The following is a 26,214-nucleotide window of genomic DNA, read 5'->3' on the forward strand; positions in this document are numbered from 1 at the left end:
ATATTTATGTTGCAATAAAACGTCTTGTGGCTGGGCGCGGTGGCTCACGCCTGTAATCCCAGGACTTTGGGAGGCTGAGGCGGGCGGATCACCTGAGATCGGGAGTTCGAGATCAGCCTGACCAACATGGAGAAACCCCTTCTCTACTAAGAGACGCACAGGAATTTGAGAATCTGATTAATTTTTTTTTCTGCTCTCTCACCTCTGGCAGAAAGATTATTTATTTATTTTTTTTTTTTGAGACGGAGTCTCACACTGTCGCCCGGGCTGGTGTGCGGTAGGGCGATCTTGGCTCGCTGCAGCCTCCACCTCCTGGGTTCAAGCGATTCTCCTGCCTCAGCTTCCCGAGTAGCTGGGGCTACAGGCGCATGCCACCACGCCAACTGATTTTTTGTATTTTTAGTAGAGATGGGGTTTCCCCGTGTTGGCCAGGATGGTCTCAATCTCTTGATCTTGTGATCCACCCGCCTTGGCCTCCCAAAGTGCGGGGATTACAAGCGTGATGGCAGGCCAGGCGCGGTGGCTCACGCCTGTAATCCCAGCACTTTGGGAGGCCCAGGCGGGCAGATCACTTGAGGTCAGGGGTTCGAGACCAGCCTGGCCAATATGGTGAAACCCCGTCTCTACTAAAAATACAAAAATCAGCCGGGCGTGGTGGCTCACGCCTGTAGTCCCAGATACTAGGGAGGCTGGGGCTGGAGAATTGCTTGAACCCGGGAGGTGGAGGTTGCAGTGAGCTGAGATCCCGCGGTTGCACTCCAGTCTGGGCGTCAAAGAAAAGAACAGTGTCATTTAAGTCCAGTCAGGATTCAGCCCAAACAACCATGAGTGGGATTTAGATTGTGCTGGATTAAAACCCTGGCTCTAACAGTAGTTGTACCTTGGACAAATTACTTAACCTAAGCCTCCATTTTGATGAAAATAAAATAGAGTTCATAACATCTATTTCAGAGAATTGTGGGAGTTAAAGCAAGCAGCCAATAAAGCCACGCACAATCAGTAGGTGTTGGAAAAAGGAAATATTTGATGAGTTTGTATGTCTCGTGTTTGATTTTTTTTCCCCTTCTTTAATCTGAAATAATTATAGATTCACAGGAAATTGCAAATATAGCAGAGTCCCATGTACCCTTCACCCACCTTCCTCTGATCATGGCCTCAATACAGTACAATATTAAAACCAGGAAACTGACATCTGTAAAATATTGTTAACCAGACCACAGGCTTTATTCCAATTTCACCAGTTTTTACATGCACTAGCTTGTGTGTGTGTGTGTATGTGTGTGTGTCCCCTGTGTCACCCTTTTATAGTGCTATCCCTTATAGTACTTACTACACATCGTTAGTTGCACCAGTCCACTGTCCTCCTCCCTGTTCTTTGGCAATCACTAATTTGTTCTCCACAGCTATACTTACGTCATTTCAAGAATATTATAAAAATTGAATCATATAGTATGCAACTTTGGGGATCAAAATTGAATCATATATCATGCAACTTTTTTTTTTCATCCACCAAAATGTCCTTGAGATCCATTTAAGATGGTAATATATCAGTATCAATGTTTGTCCGTCTTTTTTTTAAATCACAGAGTAGTAGTACATTGTATTGATATCAAATGGTTTTTTTTTTTCTCTCTCTCTTTTGAGATGGAGATTCGCTCTGTCACCCAGGCTGGAGTGCAATGGTGTGATCTCTGTTCACTGCAACCTCTGCCTTCCGGGTTCAAGCAATTCTCCTGCCTCAGCCTCCCGAGTAGCTGGGACTACAGGTGTGTGCCACGGTGTCCGGCCACATCAGATTTTAAATAAGGAAACTTCTTGCAAATAATTGATTTCTCCCTACATATAAGAGTGATTCCCCCTTTAGTGGTTAAATGATCTTCCTATCAAATGTTAAATCTTTACATCTATGCAGGCAAGATTTACAAACAATAGGAAAAATTACTGGAGCCAAGTATCAGGAAAAGTGTTTTTCATGTTACCCCAATTCAATATGCATGCATTATTAAAGTGGTAGGTGGGCCAGGGGCAGTGGCTCATGCCTGTAATCTCAACACTTTGGGAGGCCAAGGCAGGTGGATCACTTGAGGTTAGGAGTTTGAGACCAGTGTGGCCAAGATGGTGAAACCCTGTCTCTACTAAAAACACAAAAATTAACTGGATGTGGTGGTGCATGCCTGTAATCCCATCTACTTGAGAGGCTGAGGTAGGAGAATCGCTTGAACTTCGGAGGTGGTGGTTGCAGTGAGCCAAGATTGCGCCACTGCACTCCAGTCTTGGCAAGACAGGAAGACTGTCTCAAAAAATAATAATAATAATAATAAAATAATAAGGCTGGGTGAGGTGGCTTACGCCTGTAATCTCAGGACTTTGGGAGACTGAGAGGGGCGGATCACCTGAGGCCAGGAGTTCGAGACCAGCCTGACCAACGTGGAGAAACCCCGTCTCTACTAAAACTACAAAATTAGCCGGGCGTGGTGGTACATGCTTTTAATCCCAGCTACTCAGGAGGCTGAGGCAGGAGAATCGCTTGAACCTGGGAGGTGGAGGTTGCGGAGGGCCGAGATCATGCCATAGCACTCCAGCCTGGGCAACAGGAGCAAAATTCTGTCTCAAAAAATAGAAAAGAAATAAAATAAAATAACAAAATGATAGGGGAGAAAACAACCTTAGGAAATAATTAGCATTATTTATAAGGTATAGAAAATACATTACCTATAAACAGTTTTACACATAATGTATATAATATCTATTTTTTCCAATGGATAACAATAATTAAATGCTAAAAACAAAAACCAGAACTCTTTAATTAAAAGTAAATATACCAAATTTTACACCTTTTAAGAAATGAAACATGTTATTGCTGGTATTTCAGTCCATTCAAGCTTTTAAAGGAAAAATACCACGGACTTGGTGACTTTTTTTTTTTTTTTTTTTTGAGACAGAGTCTCCCTCTGTCACCCAGGCTGCAGTGCAGTGGCGCAATCTTGACTCACTGCAACCTCCGCCTCCCGGGTTCAAGCAATTCTCCTGCCTCAGCCTTCCAAGTAGCTGGGATAACAGGCACGAGCAACCACGCCTGGCTAATTTTTGTATTTTTAGTAGAGACAGGGTTTCACCATGTTGGTCAGGCTGGTCTCAAACTCCTGAACTCGTGATCCACCCGCCTTGGCCTCTCAAAGTGCTGGGATTACAGGTGTGAACCACTGCGCCCGGCCTTGGTGGCTTTTAAATAACAAATTTATTTCTCACACTTCTGGAGGTTAAGTCCAAAATCAAGGTTCTAGGAAATTCAGTGCTGGTGTGGTCTTCCTTCCTGGTTCCTAGATGGCCATCTTTTTTGCCACCTTCTCATTGTGTCCTCACATGGCAGAAGGGGTGAGGGAGCTCTCCAGGGTCTCTTTTACAAGGGCACTAATCTCCTTCATAAAGGCTCTACCCTATGACTTAATTTCCCAAAGGCCCTACCTCCAGATGCTGTCACATGGGGGATTAGGTTTTAACACATGAATTTTGGGGGACAGAAACATTCAATCTATTACATTCTGCTCCTGGACCCCCACCCCCCAACTCATGTCCTTCTTACATACAAAACACTTTCATTCCATCCCAATAGTCCAAAAAGTCTTAATTTGTTTCAGCATCAACTTCAAAGTCTAAATCCAAAGTCTCATCTAAATCACATCCAAATCAGATCTGGGTGAGACTCAAGGTACAATCCATCCTGAGGCAGATTCCTCTCCAGCTGTGAACCCATAAAACCAAACACGCTATGTGCTTCCAAAATACAGTAGTTGGACAGGCAGAGGATAGATATTCCTGTTCTGTTAGGGAGAAAGAAGAAGAAAGAAAGGGGCAACAGGTCCCAAGTAAGTCCAACTACATGAGATCTTAAGGCTTGAGAATAATCCTCTTTGACTTGATATGCTTCCTTCTAAGCCTACTGGGATGAAGGTCCCACCTTCTGGACCCACTGGTAAGAGGTCCTGCTCTTACAGCTCTACCAAGCAGGAATCTCACCGCCAGGGCTATGCTAGGCAACCCTGCTGCAAAGGCTCTCATAGCTCTCATAGACTACAGATGCACACCACCATGCTCTGCTAATTTTTTATATTTTTAGTAGAGATGGAGTTTCACCATGTTGGCCAGGCTGGTCTCGAACTTCTGACCTCAGGTGATCCGCAGGCCTCGGCCTCCCAAAGTGCTGGGATTACAGGCGTGAGCCACTGCATCCGGCCTGGGAGATGTTTTTCTTAATGTGACACTATATACACAATGTCCTGTGCCTTGCTTTTTCATTTTCCTTAAACATGTATCAGAAATCTCTTTTGATATTACAACCTACAGAACCATTTCTTTTAACAAGACTTTATACTATTCAATTATAAGGGTGTGTCATCTATTTAATCAGCCTCCTATTATTTCTAGTGTTTCATTGTAAACAGTGCTGAATATATTTGTGGGTAGTTGTCGTTGTTGTTGTTTGAGATGGACTCTTACTGTTACCCAGGCTGGAGTGCAGTGATGCAATCCCATGGCTCACTGTGGCCTCAACCTCCCTGGGCTTTTGGCTTAACAATTCTGTCTTTAAATCATTTCTCTCTTCTTGCATTTTACTATAAGCAGTCAGGAGGAACTAAGCCACATCTTCAACACTGCTTAGAAATGGCTTCAGCTGGCTGGGCGCGGTGGCTCACGCCTGTATTCCCAGCACTTTGGGAGGCCAAGGTGGGCAGATCACCTGAGGTCAGGAGTTTGAGACCAACCTGGGCAACATGGTGAAACCCTGTCTTTACTAAAAATACAAAAATTTACCTGGGCGTGGTGGTGGGTGCCTGTAATCCCAGCTACTCGGGATGCTGAGGCAGGAGAATTGCTTTAACTCGGGAGGCAGAGGTTGCAGTGAGCCGAGATCACACCATTGACTCCAGCCTGGGCAACAAGAGTGAGACTGTCTCAAAAAAAGAAAGAAAGAAAGAAAGAGAGAGAGAGAGAGAGAGAGAGAAGGAAGGAAGGAAGGAAGGAAGGAAGGAAGGAAGGAAGGAAGGAAGGAAGGAAGGAAGGAAGGAAGGAAGGAAGGAGGGAAAGAAAGAAAGAAAAGAAAGAAAGAAGGAAGGAAAGAAAGAAAGAAAGAAAGAAAGAAAGAAAGAAAGAAAGAAAGAAAGAAAGAAAGAAAGACAGACAATTGTAGACGTATTTTAAAAGCACCAGCCTGGGAATGAGTGAACCATTTCAATTAATCTGAAGATAAAAATCATTCTCTAGTTCAGGGAAGTTTTATTCTATTATCTTAGCAATTATATGTAATAATTTATCTGGAGGTTTGGTTTGCTTTGATTTGATTTGATTGAGGCAGGTCCTCCCTCTGTCACCCAGTCTGGAATGCAGTGGCGTGATCACAGCTCACTGCAACCTCAACCTTCCAGGCTCAAGCAATCCCCTACCTCAGCCTCCCAAGTAGCTGGTACTACAGGCATGCGCCACTATGCCCAGCTAATTATTTTATTTCTCTGTAGAGATGGAGTCTCCATATATTGCCTCTGGTGGTCTTGAACTCCTGGACTGGGGCAATCCTCCCCCGTCGGCCTCCAAATGTGCTGGGATTACAGGTGTAAGCTACCGCATCTGGTCTCTGCAGATTTTTAAGGTTTCTTCTTTTTTCTTTTTTGAGACCAAGTCTTACTCTGTCACCCAGGCTGGAGTGCATAGTACAGTGACATGATCTCAACTCGTTGCAACCTCCGCCTCCCAGGTTCAAGTGATTCTCCCACCTCAGCCTCCTGAGTAGCTGGGACTACAGATGCGCACCACCACACCCAGCTAATTTTTGTATTTTTAGTAGAGATGGGGGGCCGGGGTTGGGGGGTCTCACCATGTTGGCCAAGCTGGTCTCAAACGCCTGACCTCAGGTGATCCGCCCAACTCGGCCTCCCAAAGTGCTAGGATTACAAGCGTGAGCCACCATGACTGGTCCCCTTCCCTTGAATTTATACATGACTGACCAACAGAATACAGCTGAGATGATGCTGGGTTAATTTCCAGGCCCAAGTCTTAAGAAACTGGAAGTGTTCACTTTCTTTCTCTTGAGATACTCACTCCTGCAACTGAGTCCCATGAACTAAGGGAAAGACTGTGTGGAAAGAAACTAAGACCTGCAGCTTGCAGCACTGAGTGAGCTCCCAATCAACAGCCCCAAATTGCCAGCAATGTGTGTGAGCTATCTTGGAAGATAATCCTCCAGCCCCAAGTTGAGCTGCCCCTGCTAATGCTAAATGAAGAGTAGAGACAAGTATTCATTGCTAAGCCATGCCCAAATTGCTATTGTCTTCTTAGAAGACTTAGTGGTAGTATCTTTCCAACACAAACTAAAACATTTCTCTACAAACCTGGGAACCCACCCCCACTAGGCTCTCAGTGTCCCTCAGCAAATGTGGAACAAATGTCACTATCACTATAAAAACAAAACTGATACTGCATGGGACCTTCAGCCCATACTGTCATGAATAACTGTTTTTGTTTTTGTTTTTGTTTTTTGCATTTTCAACTCCCCTTACTCACTTCAGTTAATATCATTTCCCCTTTTCTTTGGAATACCGGTGTTCCCTGATAGATGTGTCTTGGGGAAGCTGGTGAAACTGCCAAATATAAAACCCTTCTGGTGGTAGCCATGATCCTTTCTTGCTTTTTTTTTTTCTTACCCCTTTATAGGTATCCTGTGTTTTCCAGGATAACGCTTGTGAAAATTCGCTTTATCCTTGAAGTTCAGAATTTTCACCAAGATGTATGATGGTATGTATTGTATAACACATATATGTTTTTCTGTTAATCTCGTTCGACATTTATTAGGTCTTTTTGAACAAAGTTTCAAATCTTTCTTGATTTTAGAGAAATTTTCCTTAATAATACCTTTGATTTTTCATTTTTTCCTCTTCATTAACTCCCCCTAAAAGTCCTAGTAAACTTATATTTTGTTTACTGGATTTACCCCTTAAGCTTTCTCTCATAATTTTCCATTTTCTTTTTGCTCTGTATTCTTAGAAACTTCCAAACTAGGTCCTTCAGAAACAAATTGAAATTGCACAGTTAAAATTTCTGCATTTCAAAATACATAAGAGTTTTATCTCAAAAAACAAACAAACAACTATAAAAAACTTTTTACATGGGGATTGGTGGTCATGGAGGTTTGAATTTAAAATGGCGGATTATCAAAGGCTATTGAAGCTTGGTGATAGGTACACTGAGGGTTCATATGAGACTGTTTATTTTGTACATATTTAAAATTCTGCATACAGGAAAATAAGAACAGAAACAACAACAAAAACCTCAAAGCAGGTTGGGCACAGTGGCTCACGCCTGTAATCCCAGCATTTTGGGAGGGTGAGGTGGGTGGATCACCTGAGTCACGAGTTCGAGACCAGCCTGGCCAACATGGTGAAACCCCATCTCTACTAAAAATACAAAATTAGCTGGGCATGGTGGTGCATGCCTGTAAACTCAGATACTTAGGGGGCTGAGACAGGAGAATTATTGAACCCAGGAGGCGGAGGTTGCAGTAAGCCGAGATCACGCCATTGCACTCCAGCCTGGGCAACAAGAGCAATACTCCATCTCAAAAAATAAACAAACAAGTTGGTTAACCACCACTATTAATGCTGCTATTCAGTCTGTTTCAGAAACAAAACAAATCCGAAAGAGAGAATTTTACTAGAAGGATATTTATGGCCTCCCAGAATCAGTGGAAGGCCAGGACACCTGGCTTAGCAAAAACACAAAAATCAAGGTGACACATACATCAGGAATTACAGCAATAAACTTCAAGAACATTTTTCAAAAAACTACTCCACTGCCATGCCTGTGATGTCTTCACTTCAAAGTTTTCTAGGCTCTATTACAAAAATTAATACCACCATCTAGTGGACCCTTCGTATACCTATGTCTGATTGTGGATTTCTTCTCTGGTTTTCCAATCATTTCACTAAGATCTGAACAGTATCTTCTGTATATTCCTCAGAATTTTAAAATTGTTTATTTTTGAGGTGGGAATCAGGTTTGTTGAGGTATAATTTATATCCAGTAAAATTGGCCCTTTTTAGTGTACAGTTCTATGAGTTTGTTTTTGTATGTGTTTTTTGTTTGTTTTGTTTTGTTTTGTTTTTGAGACAGTCTTGCTCTGTCGCCCAGGTTGGAATACAGTGGCGTGATCTTGGCTCACTGCAATCTTCGCCTCCTGGGTTCAGGCAATTCTCCTGCCTCAGCCTCTTGGGTAGCTGAGATTACAGGCACCTGCCACCTGACCTGGCAAATTTTGTATTTTTGGTGGAGACTGGGTTTCACCATGTTAGCCAGACTGGTCTCCAACTCCTGACCTCAGGTGATCCACCCGCCTTGGCCTCCCAAAGTGCTGGGATTACAGGTGTGACCCACGGCACCTGACCTTTTGTTTTCTTTTGAGAGAGAGTCTTACTCTGTTGCCCAGGCTGGAGTACAGTGATGTGATCTTGGCTCACTGCAACTTCCGTCTCCCAGGTTCAAGCAATTCTCATGCCCCAATCTCCTGAGTAGCTAAGACTACAGGTGCATGCCACCACACCTGGCTAATTTTTGTATTTTTAGTGGATATGGGGTTTCGCCGTGTTGGCCAGGCTGGTCTTGAACTCCTGACCTCAAGTGATCTGCCTGCCTTGGCCTCCCAAAGTGCTGGGATTACAGACGTGAGCAACCACGCCTGGCCCTATGAGGTTTTTGGGTGTTTTTGTTTGTTTGTTTGTTTGTTTGTTTTTAAAATTTCCATAGATTTAAGCAAGGCATGGTGGCTCATACCTGTAATCCCAGCACTTTGGGAGGCCGAGGCGGGCAGATCACTTGAGGTCAGGAGTTGTAGACCAGCCTGGCCAACATGATGAAACCCCATCTCTACTAAAAATATAAACGTTAGCGGAGCATGGTGGCGCACACCTGTAATTCCAGTTACTCGAGAGGCTTAGGTGGGAGGATTGCTTGAACCCAGGAGGTGGAGGTTACAGTGAGCCAAGATTGCACCACTATACTCACAGCTTGGGATACAGAGCAGGACTCAGTCTCAAAAAAAAAAAAAAAGTTTTTTTCATAGGTTTTTGGGGGAATGAGTGGTGTTTGGTTACATGAATAAGGTCTTTAGTGGTGATTTCTGAGATTATGGTGCACCCATCACCCGGTTCTATGAGTTTTAATAAATATTATAGAACTACCACCACAATCAAGATATGGAATAGGTCTGTTAACTCCAAAAAGTATGTACCCTTGTGCCCATCTGAAGTCAACCTCTCCACCCATTCCCCAACCTCTGGTAACCACTGATCTCTTTTCTCTTCCTATAGCTTTGCCTTTTCCAAAATATCATGTAAATGGAATCATACAAAGTGTACCTTTTGAGTGTGTCTTCTTTCAGTCAGCATAATGCATTGAGATTCATTGATATCGTTGTCCCACATCCCCACCTCCTTCATTTTTTCTCCCCACTAATATTTCATTGTATGGATGTGCCAGAGTGTGTTTATCTACTGACCAGTTGAAGAACATTTGGATTGTTTCCCATTTTTTATGAGTAATTTTACTATAAACATTTGCATACAGGTTTTCGTGTAAACATATCTTTTCATCTCTCTTGGGCAAATACCTAGCAATAGGATTGTTAGGTCTTATTGATACCAGTGGGTTAGGGGAGGTCCCCAAATGCCAGTGGGGTCTCAACCCCAACCAGTCTCCAGGCTCTTGACACCTTCCCAAGAAGCAATTCAAGGATTAGTTGGAAGATAATGAAAGTGAAACCGTCACTGCGAGATTATAACTGAGTGAAAGAGGTCTGACCTGACCAACTCCATCTTGCCTCTGACCATCAAGCCGTCCTAGTTCATTCCTGGGTGTGGGACAAACTAACTTTAGGAGGAACTTAGTTTATAGTTTGAGGCAGAGATGATAACAGCCTTTTCCCAAAACAAATCCCCTTCTTGCCTGGGGACTAAACTGCCTTTGTAGTACTAACGTATTAGTCAAAAGATTATAAATTATGGTTTAGGAGTCATGCATCTGGAGGCTACAAGATTCTGACACTCCCTAAATTGCTCCTGGGGATAAAAATCACTCTGAGAGGCTGGGTGTGGTGGCTCACGCCTGTAATCCCAGCACTTTGGTAGGCCGAGGTGGGCAGATCACATGAGGTTGGGAGTTTGAGACCAGCCTGACCAACATGGAGAAACCCCATCTCTACTAAAACTACAAAATTAGCCGGGTGTGGTGGCACATGCCTGTAATCCCAGCTACTTGGGAGGCTGAGGCAGGAGAATCACTTGAACCCAAGAGGCTGAGATTGTGGTGAGCTGAGATGGTGCCACTACACTCCAGCCTGGGCAACAAGAGTGAAACTCTGTCTTAAAATAAATAAATAAATAAATAAATAAATAAATAAATAAATAAATAAAAGAAAACACTATTATAAAACCTAAGACCAGTGCTTGGGATATTTTGCAGACCCTGTCCTCGATGGATCAGCCGGCACCACCCAGATAGATAAATTGGCTCATCTGATCTTGTGGCCCCCATCCAGGAAGTGACTCAGTGCAAGAAGACAGCTTCGACTCTGTATGATTTCATCTCTGACCTGACCAATCAGCACTCTCAGCTCACTGGCTTCCCCCCACCCACCATTTTTTGTTGTTGTTGTTTGTTTGTTTTTGAGACCGAGTCTCGCCCTGTCGCCCAGGCTGGAGTGCAGTGTTGTGATCTCTGCTCACAGCAATCTGCGCCTCCCGGGTTCAAGTGATTCTCTTCCCCTAGCCTCTCAAGTAGCTGGGATTATAGGTGCATGCCTTCATGCCTGGCTAATTTTTGCATTTTTAGCAGACACAGCATTTCACCATTTTGGTCAGGCTGGTCTCAAACTTCTGACCTCGTGATCTACCCTCCTCGGCCTCCTGAAGTGCTGGGATTACAGGCGTGAGCCACTGCGCCCAGCCAATTCGTTCTTAAAAACTTAATGCTTAGGGAGACTGATTTGAGTAGTAATAAAACTCTGGTCTCCCACACAGCCGGCTCTGTGTGAATTACTCTTTCTCTATGGCAATTCCCATCTTGATAGATTGACTCTGTCTAGGCAGAGGGCAAGGTGAACCCACTGGGCGGTTATAAAAGTATGGAGGTTTATTGCAAAGAGAAAATTACACATTCAAGAAAGGGGAGTGTGAACATACTCGAGAGTCACACAGCCCGATCTGAAGTTTTTATCTTTGTAGATTTCTTTAACCAAGGAATGGAATATTCATAAAGAATCCTGGAAAAATGTAGAGATTTCTCAGAACTGTGGTGCCATTTTTTAACCAAATATGGGACTGTCATGGCACTGGTGGGTGTGTAATTTAGTATGTTAATAAGTGTATAATCAGGTCCTAGGTGAAACCTAGGTCAAATCCAGCGCCATGTTATGTCCTGTCAGCCTTAGTGAGTTTGGCCCACACCCTGGTTTTTAGAGTCTTATCAGCCTCTACCTTATGCAAATATTTTAACAGTTTTTTTCCTTGTTACGTGAAACTGCTGCCTGGAATTATTAAATTTTTCTGCAACCACCTTGTATTATGCCTGTCTCATTTTCCCGTCTCAGAGATGACTACTTTTTATTTTTCCAGATTGATGAGGGAGGAAGTCAATCTTACGTATTTACTTTCTGTTGAATGGGGCATTGGCCCTGCCTATCGAGGGTATGCAAATCTCTGGCTGCTTGGTCTGAGGGTCCCAAGGGTGGAGCATCAGGAGAGTCTGAATATGAGGCAGGGATTGGCTGCAATCTCTGTATGACCATTATTTTGGCATTGAACTACAGCAACCTAGAAGACACAGACTTTACAAGGAGATTAAACAAATAAGGACCAAAGATTAGTAGTAATAAGATAGTTATTAAAGATCCTAGGAAAGGTAGGAATTATGTCACACTTGGTAGGTATCCTTTGATGAAGTCCCAGATGGTTCGAGTAGTGGAGCTATTGAAATTATGTAGCCAGGGCTGGGCACGGTGGCTCAAGTCTGTAATCCCAGCACTTTGGGAGGCTGAGATGGGCGGATCACGAGGTCAGGAGATCGAGACCATCCTGGCTGACACGGTGAAACGCCATCTCTACTAAAAAAAAAAAATACAAAAAACTAGCCGGGCGAGGTGGCGGGTGCCTGTAGTCCCAGCTACTCGGGAGGCTGAGACAGGAGAATGGCGTGAACCCAGGAGGCAGAGCTTGCAGTGAGCCCAGATCGCACCACTGCACTCCAGCCTAGGCAACAGAGCGAGACTCCGTCTCAAAAAAAAAAAAAAAAAAAAAAGAAATTATGTAGCCAGGTAGCCTTTTGGTAAATATTTTGAATTTGTAGTTTAATACTAGTTTAACTAGTTTAATATTAGTTTAACTAAGTTTTAGCTTAACTAATTGAGTTGTTAATATAAGAACAGTCGGTGTGATTTATTATTGTGCAAACCCCTCCTTGTTCGGATAAAACCTCGTTTTTTGTTTTTTTTGTGAGACGAAGTCTCACTCTGTCCCCCAGGTTGGAGTGCAATGGTGTGATCTCGGCTCACCGCAACCCCTGCCTCCTGGGTTCAAGCGATTCCCCTGCCTCAGCCTCCCCAGTAGCTGGGACTATAGGCACCTGCCATCATGCCTGGCTAATTTTTTGTATTTTAGTAGAGACAGGGTTTCACCATGTTGGTTATGGCTGGTCTCGAACTCCTGACCTTGTGATCTGCCCGCCTCAGCCTTCCAAAGTGCTGGGATTACAGGAGTGAGCCACTGCACCCGGTCCAAAACCTCTTGTTTTTTTGACCATTAAATGGTTTATGCTCTGGCCCTGTTAGGGCCTCATACAACTGCTTAGCAATGAGCCCAAATCCTGGGATCCAAATTCTGTAAAATCCTGCCATACTCAGGAAACTTCTGAGTTTTTTTTTGTTTGTTAAAGTTCTGTTTTTTAAGATAGTCTCTTTTTGTCTGATGGACAAGGTTCAGTATCCTGGGCTTAGGATGTACTCCAGATATTTTACTTTCAGCTTAGAAATCTGGGTCTTGGCTGGGCGCGGTGGCTCAAGCCTATAATCCCAGCACTTTGGGAGGCCGAGACGGGCGGATCACAAGGTCAGGAGATCGAGGCCATCCTGGCTAACATGGTGAAACCCCGTCTCTACTAAAAAATACAAAAAACTAGCCGGGCAAAGTGGCAGACGCCTGTAGTCCCAGCTACTCGGGAGGCTGAGGCAGGAGAATGGCATAAACCTGGGAGGTGGAGCTTGCAGTGAGCCGAGATCCGGCCACAGCACTCCAGCCTCGGCGACAGAGCAAGACTCCGTCTCCAAAAAAAAAAAAAAAAAAAAAAAAAAATTCTGGGTCTTGAGGCTGGGCGCAGTCACCCACACCTGTAATCCCAACACTTTGGGAGGCCAACGCCTGCGGCTCACCTGAGGTCAGGAGTTTGAGACCAGCCTGGCCAATATGGTGAAACCCTGTGTCTACTAAAAATACGAAAAATTAGCCTGGTGGGGTGGTGTGTGCCTATAGTCCCAGCTACTCCAGAGGCTGAGGTAGGAGAATCACTTGAACAAGGGCAAGGGAGGTTCCAGTGGGCCCAGATCACACCACTGCACTCCAGCCTTGGTGACAGAGTGAGACTCTGTCTCGAAAAAAAAAAAAAAAGAGGCGGGGAGTGGTGGCTCACGCCTGTAATCACAGCACTTTGGGAGGTTGAGGAAAGTGGCTCACCTGAGGTCAGGAGTTGGAGACTAGCTTGGCCAACATGGTGAAACCCCATCTCTACTAAAAATACAAAAGTAGCCAGGCATGGTGGTGCATGCCTGTAGTCCCAGCTATTCGGGAGGCTGAGGCAGGAGAATTGCTTGAACCCCGGAGGTGGAGGTTGCAGTGAACTGAGATCGCACCGCTGCACTCCAGCCTGGACGCCAAAAGTGAAACTCCCTCTAAAAAGAAAAAGGAAAATATATCACCCATTGTACAGGAATCTTGTGAAGATTACTTTTAAAATTATTTATTATTATTATTATCATGATTATTTATTTTTTTGAGATAGAGTCTCACTCTGTGGCCCAGAGTGGAGTGCAGTGGCACCATATCAGCTCACTTCAACCTCCGCCTCCTGCGTACAAGTGATTCTTATGCCTCAGCCTCCTAAGTAGCTGGGACTACAGGCATGCGCCACCATGCCTGGCTAATTTTTGTATTTTTAGTAGGATAGGTTTTCGCCATGTTGGCCAGCCTGGTCTCAAACTCCTGGCCTCAAATGATCTGCCTGCCTTGGCCTCCCAAAGTGCTAAGATTACAGGTGTGAGGCAACACACTCAGCCTATTGTGGCTAATTTTATTTTCCAAGTATTGCACCATGATTTCAGTTCCACCTGTTCTTCCAGAACACTCTCCTTAAATCTGGGTGGGTCTTGTGATGCATTTAATTAAGAGAATGCAGGGAAGTAAACCTGTTTGATTTCTAAGACTAGATTAGAAAAAACCACACAGCTTCTACCTAGTGCTTGATATCTCACTGCCCATCCCTTGCCACTCACCCCCACACTCTCCTTGGGAGTCCTCAGCTGACACATAGGAAATCTAGTTAACCTGAAGTAGCTGTGATAGAGAGACCACATAGAGGTAGAGATGCCAGGAGGACTACAACTGTTCTAGCCCTCAGCTGTTTGAGTGTCCCAGCCCAGGTATCACAGATATGAGCGAGAAAGCCTTCACATGATTCTAGCTTCTAGCCTTTGAACTACTCTAGCTAAGGCCTAGTGGGGTTGGGCTTTGGGCAATGCCAGCTGACACAACAGGATGAAGAAAAGCTGCCCCTGCTGAAGGCTGCCCAAATAGCAGTAAAATTGTGTTGTAGTTTTAAGCCACTAGGTTGGGGGTTGTTATATAGCAACAGATGAGGAGAACAATTACAGACTAGCTATTTTATGGATTGTGGCTCAATTTGGGTTTGCCTAATGTTTATTCATGATTAAATTCAGGCTATGCATTTTAGGCAAGACACTACTAAGATAATACTGTGCACATCTCACTGCATCCATCAAGTGACACATGGTGTTGATTTATTCCATTACTCTTGATGTTAATTTTGATCCTTGAGTAAAGACATATCTTCATGTTTCTCCATTGTAAAGTTACTCTTTTTCCTTGTATAATTGATAATTATTTTGTGGGGAGATACTCTGAGACAACATAAATAAAACCCATTCCCTCATCCATCTTTTCCCCACTAATTTTACTATCCATTGATGTTTACTGCCTAAATTTATTATGTTTATGATGGTTGCAAAATGAAGATATTCTAATTCAATTATTCCTTGTATGTTTATTAGTCAACATTCCATTATAAGGAAGAACTTTCTCTTCTCTCCATTTAATCTTTCATTTGTTTATATTGGCATAGACTGATATATTCCTAATTGATTCAGTGGACGTAATGTTTACTATCATTGTCTATTTTGACATATTGTTTTTTATTTGGTCAGTAAAAGCTCTTTCAAGCTAACTTCTGTGTCCTTCTGACATGTCCCCATGATTCCTTGAGCACTTCCTTACTTCTGGTACAAAAAGTTGTTCCTAGTCATCTTGTCTCTTTTTTGGTCCTGAAATCAGCCATTTCTCTAAGAAGCCCTCATTTCTCTTGCTGGAGAATGGTATTTAGAAACCAGTATTTGGGTGCTGGCTTTGCTTATTGCTATTGGAGTGATACTGTTGTCAGCGTCTCTCTGTGGACAGAGACAAGTGAACACATAAAAGCAGTAAAAGGAAGGCTGGGTACGGTGGCTCATGCCTGTAATCCGAGCACTTCGGGAAGCAAAGGTAGACAGATCACTTGAGGTCAGGAGTTCGAGACCAGCCTGGCCAACATGGTAAAACCCCATCTCTACTAAAAATTAGCAAGGCATGGTGGAGGGCACCTATAATCCCAGCTACTTGGGAGGCTGAGGCAGGCGAATTGCTTGAACCCAGGAGGTAGAGGTGGCAGTGAGCCAAGATTGCGCCACTGCACCCCAGCCTGGGCAACAGAGCGAGACTCCATTACAAAAACAAAAACAAAAAAAGTAGAAGGTGGCAAATATTAATGAAGAGGAAAGGGTTATGGGATCACAAGAGGAGGAGACATGTAACCCAAGACTTCAGAGTTGTGGGGAGGGAATCAGAAATATTCCACACAGAAGATATTTATGTACAAAAGGCCCACGTCAAAACAGAACATGTCATGTTTATGGAATTGAAGCAGTTTAATATGGCTAGAGAGTAGAGTGATGGGGCAGTGGTAAGAGAGCAGGCTGCAAGGTAAATAAGGGCTAGTCAAACCTCCAAGAGCCTAATAAGAAATGTTAGAAGTTTGGAGTTTTTCCTGAGAGCCATGGGGAGCCATAAAACGATCACATTTGTATTTTAGAATGGTTGTCTTCAATTAAAAAAAAATTTGCTGGGCACAGTGGCTCATGCCTGTAATCTGAACACTTTGGGAGTCCGAGGCGGGTGGATCACTTGAGGTCAGGAGTTCTAGACCAGCTGGGCCAACGTGGCAAAGCCCTATCTCCACTAAAAATACAAAAAAATTAGCCAGACGTAGTGGTGCGCACATGTAATCCCAGCTACTCAGGAGGCTGAGGCAGGAGAATCGCTTGAACCCAGGAGGTGGAGGGTGCGGTGAGCCAAGTTTGCGCCATTGCACTCTAGCCTGGGTGACAAGAGCAAGATTCTGTCTCAAAATAAATAAATAAATAAATAAATAAATAAATAAATAAATAAAATTAGCCAGGTATGGGGGTGCACACCAGTAATCCCAGCTACTTGGGAGGCTGAGGTAGGAGAATGACTTGAACTCAGGAGGCAGATGTTGCAGTAAGCTGAGATTGTGCCACTGCACTCTAGCTTAGGCAACAGAGTGAGATTCTGTCTCAAAAACAAACAAACAAACAAACAAACAAAAAACTAATATACTGCCCTAAAATAATTTTGCAAAACTGTGTACCTCCTTCCACATCTTAACAACTAATATTTTTCATAAGTTTACAAGTTAATTTTTTGTTAATGGGAGGTTGAAAATATTAAACATTTTGAAAGATGAAATAAGGTAACCATGGATTATGCCTGAAATACATATTTTATGACATGATACATACATACCAAATCTGAAACATTGTATGAAATTTCTATCTGTGGGTTTTAGCAACTGTATTTTGAAAAAATGTATTGGTCCTAGAAAGCATACAATTGCATTTAAAGGACTCAACATCACTGTTCTATGTTGCCTAAGATTTTTGAATTCAAGGCAACCTTGTCCCTTAACAAAAATATTTATATGACAAGCAAAGAAGGAAGACTTTGTAGGTTTAAGCTGCCTCAATGTATCATTAAAAGATACTTCCATTCAGCAGACATGGATCTCCAGGAACAACAACAAAGAAAAGGTTTCCAGACTTCTGCTTCTGTCAAAGAAGAGGTAACAGGGACTGGATTTACCCTCCTGCCTGAAACAAACAAAAAAACTCAGACAAAATATATGAAACAGGGCCAGGCGCAGTGGCTCAGGCCTGTAATTCCAGCACTTTGGAAGGCTGAGGCGGGCAGATCACTTGAGGACAAGAGATCGAGACCAGCCTGGCCAACACGGTGAAACGTGGTCTCTACTAGTAATACAAAAATTACTGGGTGTGGTGGCACACACCTGTAATCTCAGCTACTTGGGAGGCTGAGGCAGGAGAATTGCTTGAGCCCAGGAGGTGGAGGTTGCAGTAAGCCAAGATTGCACCATTGCACTTCAGCCTGGGCAATAAGAGTGAAACTCCATCTCAAACAAACAAACAAACAAACAAAATCAATCATTGTAATTTAACACATTCAAAACCTGAAAAAAGAAAAACTATATAGTTATTTGAATAGCCACAGAAAAAGCATTTGACAGCATCCACTCTTGACCAAAACTTTCAGCAAAAGAGGAACAGAAGGAAACTCCCTCAACTTGACAAAGGGCATCTATGAAAACCCACAGGTTATTTGTGAAAGACTGAATGTTTTCTCCCTAATAAGTGTCAACGAGTAGCCAGGCGTGATGGGGGGTGACTGTAATCCTAGCTACTCAGGAGGCTGAGGAAGAAGAATTGCTTGAACCCAGGAGGTGGAGGTTGCAATGAGCCGAGACTGCACCATTGCACTCCAGCCTGGGCAACAAGAGCGAAATTCCGTCTAAAAAAAAAAAAAAAAAAGAAAAGAAAAAGAAAAAGTAAGTGTCAATATGAAGTTTGGGAGATTGGGAGAGAAGTTTTGTTTTGACTTGTTGAGTTTGGGGCCTAACATGACATTGACAATCGAACTGAGGATGAACGTAGTTATCTGGGTCTGGAGCACAGAAGAGAGTTGTTAAAACATAGAGCATATTAAGGGTATTTTAAAAACAAGTCTATATTTTGTTTGTTTGTTTATTTATTTATTTATTTATTTATTTATTTATTTATTTATTTTTGAGACGGAGTCTTGCTCTGTCGCCCAGGCTGGAGTGCAGTGGCCGGATCTCGGCTCACTACAAGCTCCGCCTCCCGGGTTCCCGCCATTCTCCTGCCTCAGCCTCCCGAGTAGCTGGGACTACAGGCGCCCGCCACCTCGCCCGGCTAGTTTTTTGTATTTTTTAGTGGAGACGGGGTTTCACCATGTTAGCCCATGTTGGGATGGTCTCGATCTCCTGACCTCGTGATCTGCCAGTCTCGGCCTCCCAAAGTGCTGGGATGACAGGCTTGAGCCACCGCGCCCGGCCTATTTATTTATTTATTTTGAGATGGAGTTTCACTCTTGTTGCCTAGGCTAGAGTGCAGCGGCACCATCTTCGCTCACTGCAACCTCTGCCTCCCAGGTTCAAGCAATTCTCCTGCCTCAGCCTCCTGAGTAGCTGGATTGCAGGTGTCCACCACCACACTTGGCTAATTTTTTGTATTTTTAAGTAGAGACGGAGTTTTACCATGTTGGCCAAGCTGGTCTCAAACTCCTGACCTCAGGCGATCCACCTGCCTTAGCCTCCCAAAGTGCTGATATTACAGGTGTGGGCCACCGCACCTGGCCAACAAGTCTATATTTTTAAACAAGTGCCCCCAAGGAAGAGTAAGATGAGAGAAGGATTAGGAATAGAAATACTGAAGAAATCTAGATCTTAAAGCTCCTGAAGGACAGATACTGGAAAAGGAGCAAGCAAAGGCAACCAAGAGCAATCACAGCGATGAAAAGACAACTTTTTGGTGCATTTTAAAGAAAATCCAGTTTCAACAAAGAGGGATGGGTCAATAGAGTCAGAAGCTAAAGAAGAACTTAGGAATATCAGGATCCTATATTGTGTGCATGCCAATATTCTTAGCCATTAAGCACAGTTGACCACTAGAATTTGTTTGTTTATTTATTTATTTATTTTGAGACGGAGTTTCACTCTTGTCGCCCAGGCTGGCGTGCAAAGGCATGATCTTGGCTCACTGCAACCTCCCCCTCTCGGGTTCGAGCAAGTCTCCTGCCTCAGCCTCCTGAGTAGCTGGGATTATAGGCACACACCAGCACGCCTGGCTAATTTTTGTATTTTTAGTAGAGACGGGGTTTCATGATGTTGGCCAGAGTGGTCTGGAACTCTGACCTCAGGTAATCCACCCTCCTCGGCCTCCCATAAACTGCTGGGATTACAGGTGTGAGCCACCATGCCTAGCCTGGAATATATTTAAACTAAGCATTGTTTAAGATAGATGGGATTTAGCCAATCCTTAATGCCAGTACATCACATCACATTCCATTCCATTGGGGGTGGATGTTTATGTAAGTTGAGGCTCTCCTATTGGTTACTACACCCTTCTTTAGATTGTGCATGCAGACCTACCCAGAGAAGCCAGTATCCATGGCTTTGGAGAGTTCAAATATTCAATTTTCGGTTCATAAAAAGATAAGCAAAATACTTGAGTCTCAGGCCCACTAGGACCTTGGGCCTTTCGTTTTTGTAAATATTTCACTAATAAACTTGTCTACTCTTTCCCAGATTAGGGAGCCCTTACAATCTATACTGAGAGGCACATTATCTCACTACCCCTCAATTTCCTCATTTGTAAAAAGGATAAGAACATCAATCCTACCTTACTACTTTCACGGGACTGGTTAAAGTTAGTTTTCAAAGTGTTTTCTCACTTTGGCTCCTTAACACCCGAACTAGAGTCTGACACAAGAATGAACTGCAGTAGAATGTTGGCTGTATTATAATAACAATATTTGTGGAAAGGCTTTGTTAGCGGGAAGCCATCTCAAGTGTTATTCTTTATACCCCAATCTCGATTTAGGCCTCTAGGTAACAAAATTCAATGCAACACCTCATCTTGATGGTCGCCAAGGGATAGGTGGAGGGACTGCAGCCCCTTCCCCACAAACAATTCCAATAAAAACACTGCTGTGCAAACAGAGCTTCATGACCAGTTTCCTGGGCCAGCTGCTCACCAGAATACCACTCCCAAACTCCCTTTTCTTTGGAAATACTGCGCCTGCTGTAGAACTTTTTGTGGGGAGCTGTATAACTTTTGAAGTATCTAAGTGATCAGTTCCTACAATGACGTCCTTGAGATACGGTCACGGAACTTTCCAAAGCAGCCTTGGCCTCCTTCATGTCCGACAACCTGAGATAAGGCCACGCCACCGGCTAAGAGTTCCGCCAGAGGCCCAGCTCTCAGGAGGCCTCCTTGGTGCCGCCAGTCTCCCGCAGTCGTCCAATGTAGCAGGCAAATCGGGTAGAAGCAAACTGGCTCGGATTCGGCTTCGGTTTTTCTCCCGGCCGGCGCCACAGGCCCCGCCTCCCGGGGCTGGCTCCTCAGTGCGAGGGCGGGAGGGGCGGAGCCGGTGGGTGCCGCGGGCTCCTCCTCCCAAGGGCGGGCCGCCGGAGACCCGGCCGGCTTTGCCGGCTGGGACGGGGCTGGGGGCGGGGCCGGACGCCGCGAGCCCCTCCTCTCGAGGGCCGGCCGGTTTGGCGGCGGCTGCGGAGGGTATCTGAGGCTCGGCTGCCAAGCCGAACGGGCTCTGGCTCCTCCCAGTGGCCGGCCGGGGCGGAAGCAGGAGGCGGGGGCTGCGTGCGCGCTGCTGGTCTCCTCTCCCGCGGCGCTGGGGCCCGCGCTCTGCTGCTGTTGCTCCATTCGGCGCTTCTCTGGCGGCTGGCTCCTCTCCGCTGCCGGCTGCTCCTCGACCAGGCCTCCTTCTCAGCCTCGGCCCGCGGCGCCGACCCTTCCGGCACCCTCCCGCCCCGTCTCGTACTGTCGCCGTCACCGCCGCGGCCCCGGCCCTGGCCCCGATGGCTCTGTGCAACGGAGACTCCAAGGTCAGCGTGGGGGTCCCTGCAGCACCGCATCCCGGCGGAGGCGAGGCTCCCGGACCGGGGAGCCACCCCGCGGGGCCCTTCCCCACCCCTTCCCCCAGCCCGTCCGCGCAGCCCTGCGGCCCGGGCAGCCATGCGTCGGAGAGTCCCTGGTCGGGGCCTGTGGCATGTTTTTTTCTCGGGAGCGGCAATGCTTTGTTGATTCTGTCTGCGTGTCGAGGTCCGGGCGTCGGGGAGGGCATCAGCTCCCGCGGCCGCGCCGATGGTCCCCGCCTCCCCCGCGCCGCTGTGGGGCGCAGAGCCCGCGAGCGCGGCCCGAGGGTGGGGGTAGGGAGGTGAGCAGGCTTGTGTGTCTGTGTGTCGTGGTGGGGGCTTCCTTGGCTCTCACCCCGTCCCTTTGGGAGGCTGGGGGCCTGTTGTGGCGATCCCGTGGCCCGCCGAAGGCAGGGCAGGGTCGAGGCCTCCTGTGCGGCGTTGGAGCTGGGCCGGCCTCTGGTCTTCCCGCCACCCGGTTTCCCGCCTGCCCTCGGCGAGGCCCGCTCCATTTGCCCCGCCGGCCTTGGGCTCCGTAGCGGTTAGGTCGGTTCTGGACGAACCCCGCGGGGCTGCACCGTCTTCCCCCTCCCCCCACGCCCCCGCAGGCCCGCGTGAGGGCTGGTGGCCCCGGGGTCGCGCACTCCGTTCTCCCTCCCCGCTTCCTTCCCAGAGAGGAAAGGGTGTGTGTCCAGGTCCCGCCCCCGTCCAGTTTACTCCCTGTCTAGCTTGCTGGTTTGCGGGGTAACCCCCTTCCCCGCCTTTGGGGTCGCTCCCCGGGATGCGAGCCGTGCCAGCTCGCCCGAGGGCTGGACAGTCGGGAGTTCCGGAGTGCTGGAAAAGTTGCTACCTTGACGTACCCGGCGGGGAGAGCACGTTTGACCGCTGCTGCGCATCTCCTCGCCTCCAACTCACTTTTTTCTTAGACCCTTTCTCGTACTTTCGTCCCGCTTCTGAATTGGGCACCTTCGCTTTCACCTCTGTATTAACATTTTCATTGGCCTGGAGTTCTTTCCGACCTTCACTAAGTCAGTTTTGCCTGCGGGAAACCGCGCAGTTTTGAACTGCGATTTACTTGAGTAAGATATATATACCTCCTCCTGTACGCTGTTGAGGGCCTAGCTTTAGGAAAAAACTTAATTAAATTTGACTCGGGAGGTGGGATTATATACTTCGAGTGGAATTTGGTGCTCTACGTCAGATAATAGTGCCTTATACAGGCAGAATTTTAACACTCTCTTTAAAAGGTGCTCAAGGGTCACATCTTAGGAGGTACTCTTGAATGGTTGCTTAGCACCTGGTAGTAATTCAAAAAGTATTTGTTGAACAAATGAGTAAAGATTATAAGGTAGCTGATTTTAACTCTTTTAACCAAGGCACCAGTGGTGCTTGGGTCCGGGGAGCTCTTTCTGAGGGTTGTAAAACTGGTGAAGAACACACAAACCTTTAGTTTCTGACCGCAGAAGCAAATGTAAACCTCATTGTTCAGCTCTTTGCTGCATACTAGTTGACTTGCAAAGCATTTTTCTGTCTAGTTTTGAGCCTTACAACTCTTTGGAAAGATTCATCCTTATACTGATAGATGAAATAACTGGTGTTAGAAGGACTGAAAATTTATGGGCTTTGAAAGATACATAGTGCGTTTGAGAGGAGTATTTTCACAAAACTAAGTGACAGGAAAGTGTTAAGATCTCTTTCCAGAGTATATAAGAGGATTTTTCTTCTTCCTAACTGGTATTTTTTGTTTTGCTTGACTTGGAATTACAAAGATAATCTTATCCATTTGCTATATTTGAGCCTAAGGTGAATTAATTTTATTTCAAGGTTCTTTATGTTTTATAGCATAATTAAACATTTTTAAAACTATGTGAACGATTAGTTGTGGACTGAATTGGAAGCATTTTCAAGAGGAACATCTGGAGAATTAACATATTTCATCAAATCTATGATCATTGTATGTACCCCTGAGGATAAAAAAAGTCCTGACAAACCATAACATGCCATTGATCATAAACATTTTAAGTAAAGAGATATTAAATATGGGAAATACCTTATATCACCTACTATATTATGCATATTTCTAAGAGGCCCACCTGGAAATAAGTAGGAGTCTTATTTTGCATAGCCTACCATTGAACCACCTTTCCCTTGGGAGGAAGGGCTTGCTTTGTACATTGATTGGGCCTTTGTTGTGTGTATCTTAGTTCATAAATTAAACGTTGGGCAAGAGCTGGTTTTGATTCCTGTTTCTGGTACATTTCAGTTATCAGGATTTTCTGAAACAGCATTTTTGCATGATAGAAACTAGAGAGGGACCTAAAAGCTCTAAAAGCATTTGGGATATTTTAATTATTTTTTATACACAGTACTTCATTTAATTTTTAATTTATATATTTTTTGAGACAGGATCTTGCTCTGTCACCCAAGCTGGAGTGCAGTGGTGTGATCACAGCTCACTGCTGCCTTGACCTCGTTAGCCTCATGAGTAGTTGGGAGTTACAGGCATGGGTCACCCCGCCCTGCTAATTTTTATTTTTTTGTAGAGACAGGTCTCGCTATGTTGCTCAGGCTGGTCTGGAACTCCTGGGCTCAAGCGATCCTCCCACTTTAGCGTCCCGAAGTGCAGGGACTACAGTAGTGAGCCACTGTGCCTGGCCAGGATTTTATTTATTTAAATTTTTTATTTCCATATGTTATTGGGGAACAGGTGTCATTTAGTTACATGAGTAAGTTCTTTTTTTTTTTTTTGAGACGGAGTCTCGCTCTGTCGCCCAGGCTGGAGTGCAGTGGCAAGATCTTGGCTCACTGCAAGCTCCGCCTCCCGGGTTCACGCCATTCTCCTGCCTCAGCCTCCCAAGTAGCTGGGACTACAGGTGCCTGCCACCTGTAGCTAATTTTTTTGTATTTCTAGTAGAGACAGGGTTTCACCGTGTTAGCCAGGATGGTCTCGATCTCCTGACCTCGTGATCCGCCCGCCTCGGCCTCCCAAAGTGCTGGGATTTACAGGCGTGAGCCACCGCGCCCGGCCATGAGTAAGTTATTTAGTGGTGATTTGTGAGATTTTGGTGCACCCATCACCCGAGCAGCATACACGGCACCCAATTTGTAGTCTTTTATCCCTCACCCGCTTCCCACGCTTTGCCCCTGAGTCTCCAAAGTCCATTGTGTCATTCTTACACCTTTGCATCCTCACAGCATAGGTGATCAGCTTTTCTTTAAAAACTTTTTATTATGGCAAGGGTGTATTTGACATAGTAACTTTCTTGAGTTTTATTAAGGCAGCATTATCAGAGTAATGCTTTGGGTGACTTGTCAAGTTTCCTTCTCCTTTCCCCCATCTAAGGGTGAGACTCTTGTTTGTAGTAAAGATGGTACCTGTCCTATCACCTTCATTGAGAGGTTATGACTAGGTTATATCATACTTGGATGAAAGATGTTTTATAAACACTCCCTTAGTGATTACATGTAATACAGAATCTTTAATGGCGTTTAATAATGTTAATTTTGGCCGGGCGCGGTGGCTCACGCCTGTCATCCCAGCACTTTGGGAGGCCGAGGCAGGTGGATCACCTGAGGTCGGGCGTTCAAGACCAGCCTGACCAACATGGAGAAACCCCGTCTCTACTAAAAATACAGAACTAGCCGGGGTGGTGGCACATGCCTATAATCCCAGCTATTCGGGAGACTGAGGCAGGAGAATTGCTTGAACCCGGGAGGCGGAGGTTGCGGTGAGCCGAGATCGCGCCATTGCACTCCAGCCTGGGCAAAAAGCGAAACTCCGTCTCAAAATAAAATAAAATAAAATAAAATAAAATAAAATAATAGTGTTAATTTTAAGTTTGGAATTTCCAAATTTAAGATTTTGAATGCAATGGGAATATAACCTGGGATTTTTATCCAGGATGCACTGAGAATTAAACAACTGTATCAACTTTTGTCACAACTTAGTAAATTTTTTTCTTAGATAAAAGTTAGATTTTTCAGATTTTATTCCGTTAGGATATTCATTTAGAGTGGAAGAACTGCTGCAGACAAAAGGAATGGTTTTTAGTGTAGTATGTTCTTAGACTTGAAAGGTTTTGAAATTCCTCCAGGAATCTCAGATGACATTGCCTTTAGCGTGGGCCAACTTGTCACTTAAGGAAAACAATTCAGTCTTTTAAGAATTTTTACAAAAAGTATAGACTTGTCCTATACTTGTACAAATGTATTTGATACTTTTTTAAGGTTAATGAATTACACTCCAAAGGATGTTGTTTGAAGTAACGAATAATTATTTGCTACCCAGAATAATCAAATTTTACTGTTGTGAGACATTCTTAAACTTTGTTTTCTTTTTCTTTTTCTTTTTCTTTTTTTGAGACAGAGTCTGGCTCTGTTGCCCAGGCTGGAGTACAGTGGCATGATCTTGGCTCCCTGCAACCTTCATCTCCCTGGTTCAAGTGATTCTTGTGTGATCCTTGTGCCTCAGCTACCCGAGTAGCTGGGATTACAGGCATGTGTAATCCGTGTGCCACCACGTCCGGCTAATTTTATATTTTTAGTAGAGACAGGGTTTCACCATGTTGGCCAGGCTGGTCTCAGAACCCCTGACCTCAGGTGAGTCGCCCGCCTTGGCCTCCCAGAGTCCTGGGATTACAGGTGTGAGCCACTACGCCTAGCCTTAAACTTTGTGTTTTGTTTGGTTTGGTTTGGTTTTGAGACAGTCTTGCTTTGTCACCCAGGCTGGAGTGCGGTGGCATGATCTCCCCTCATTGCAACCTCCGCCTCCCAGGCCCAAGCAATTCTCCTGACTCAGCCTCCCGAGTAGCT

At 45.1% G+C, this 26,214-nt stretch overlaps 1 protein-coding gene across 2 annotated transcripts in view; it reads left to right on the forward strand.

The window, feature by feature from the left end:
• Window positions 1–21,125: 21,125 nt before the first annotated feature.
• LOC105488600 (guanine monophosphate synthase) overlaps window positions 21,126–26,214 on the forward strand; it is a 73,291-nt gene continuing 68,202 nt past the window's right edge. Inside the window, exon 1 of one of the 2 annotated variants that reach the window (XM_071091127.1) lies at window positions 21,126–21,372. In XM_071091127.1, coding sequence (XP_070947228.1) covers window positions 21,346–21,372 — 27 coding nt within the window. In that variant the 5' untranslated portion in view covers window positions 21,126–21,345. The other variant, XM_071091126.1, reaches the window with a different exon arrangement.

This window comes from Macaca nemestrina, chromosome 2, assembly GCF_043159975.1.
Source record: "Macaca nemestrina isolate mMacNem1 chromosome 2, mMacNem.hap1, whole genome shotgun sequence".
In the NCBI taxonomy this organism is placed as follows: domain Eukaryota; kingdom Metazoa; phylum Chordata; class Mammalia; order Primates; family Cercopithecidae; genus Macaca; species Macaca nemestrina.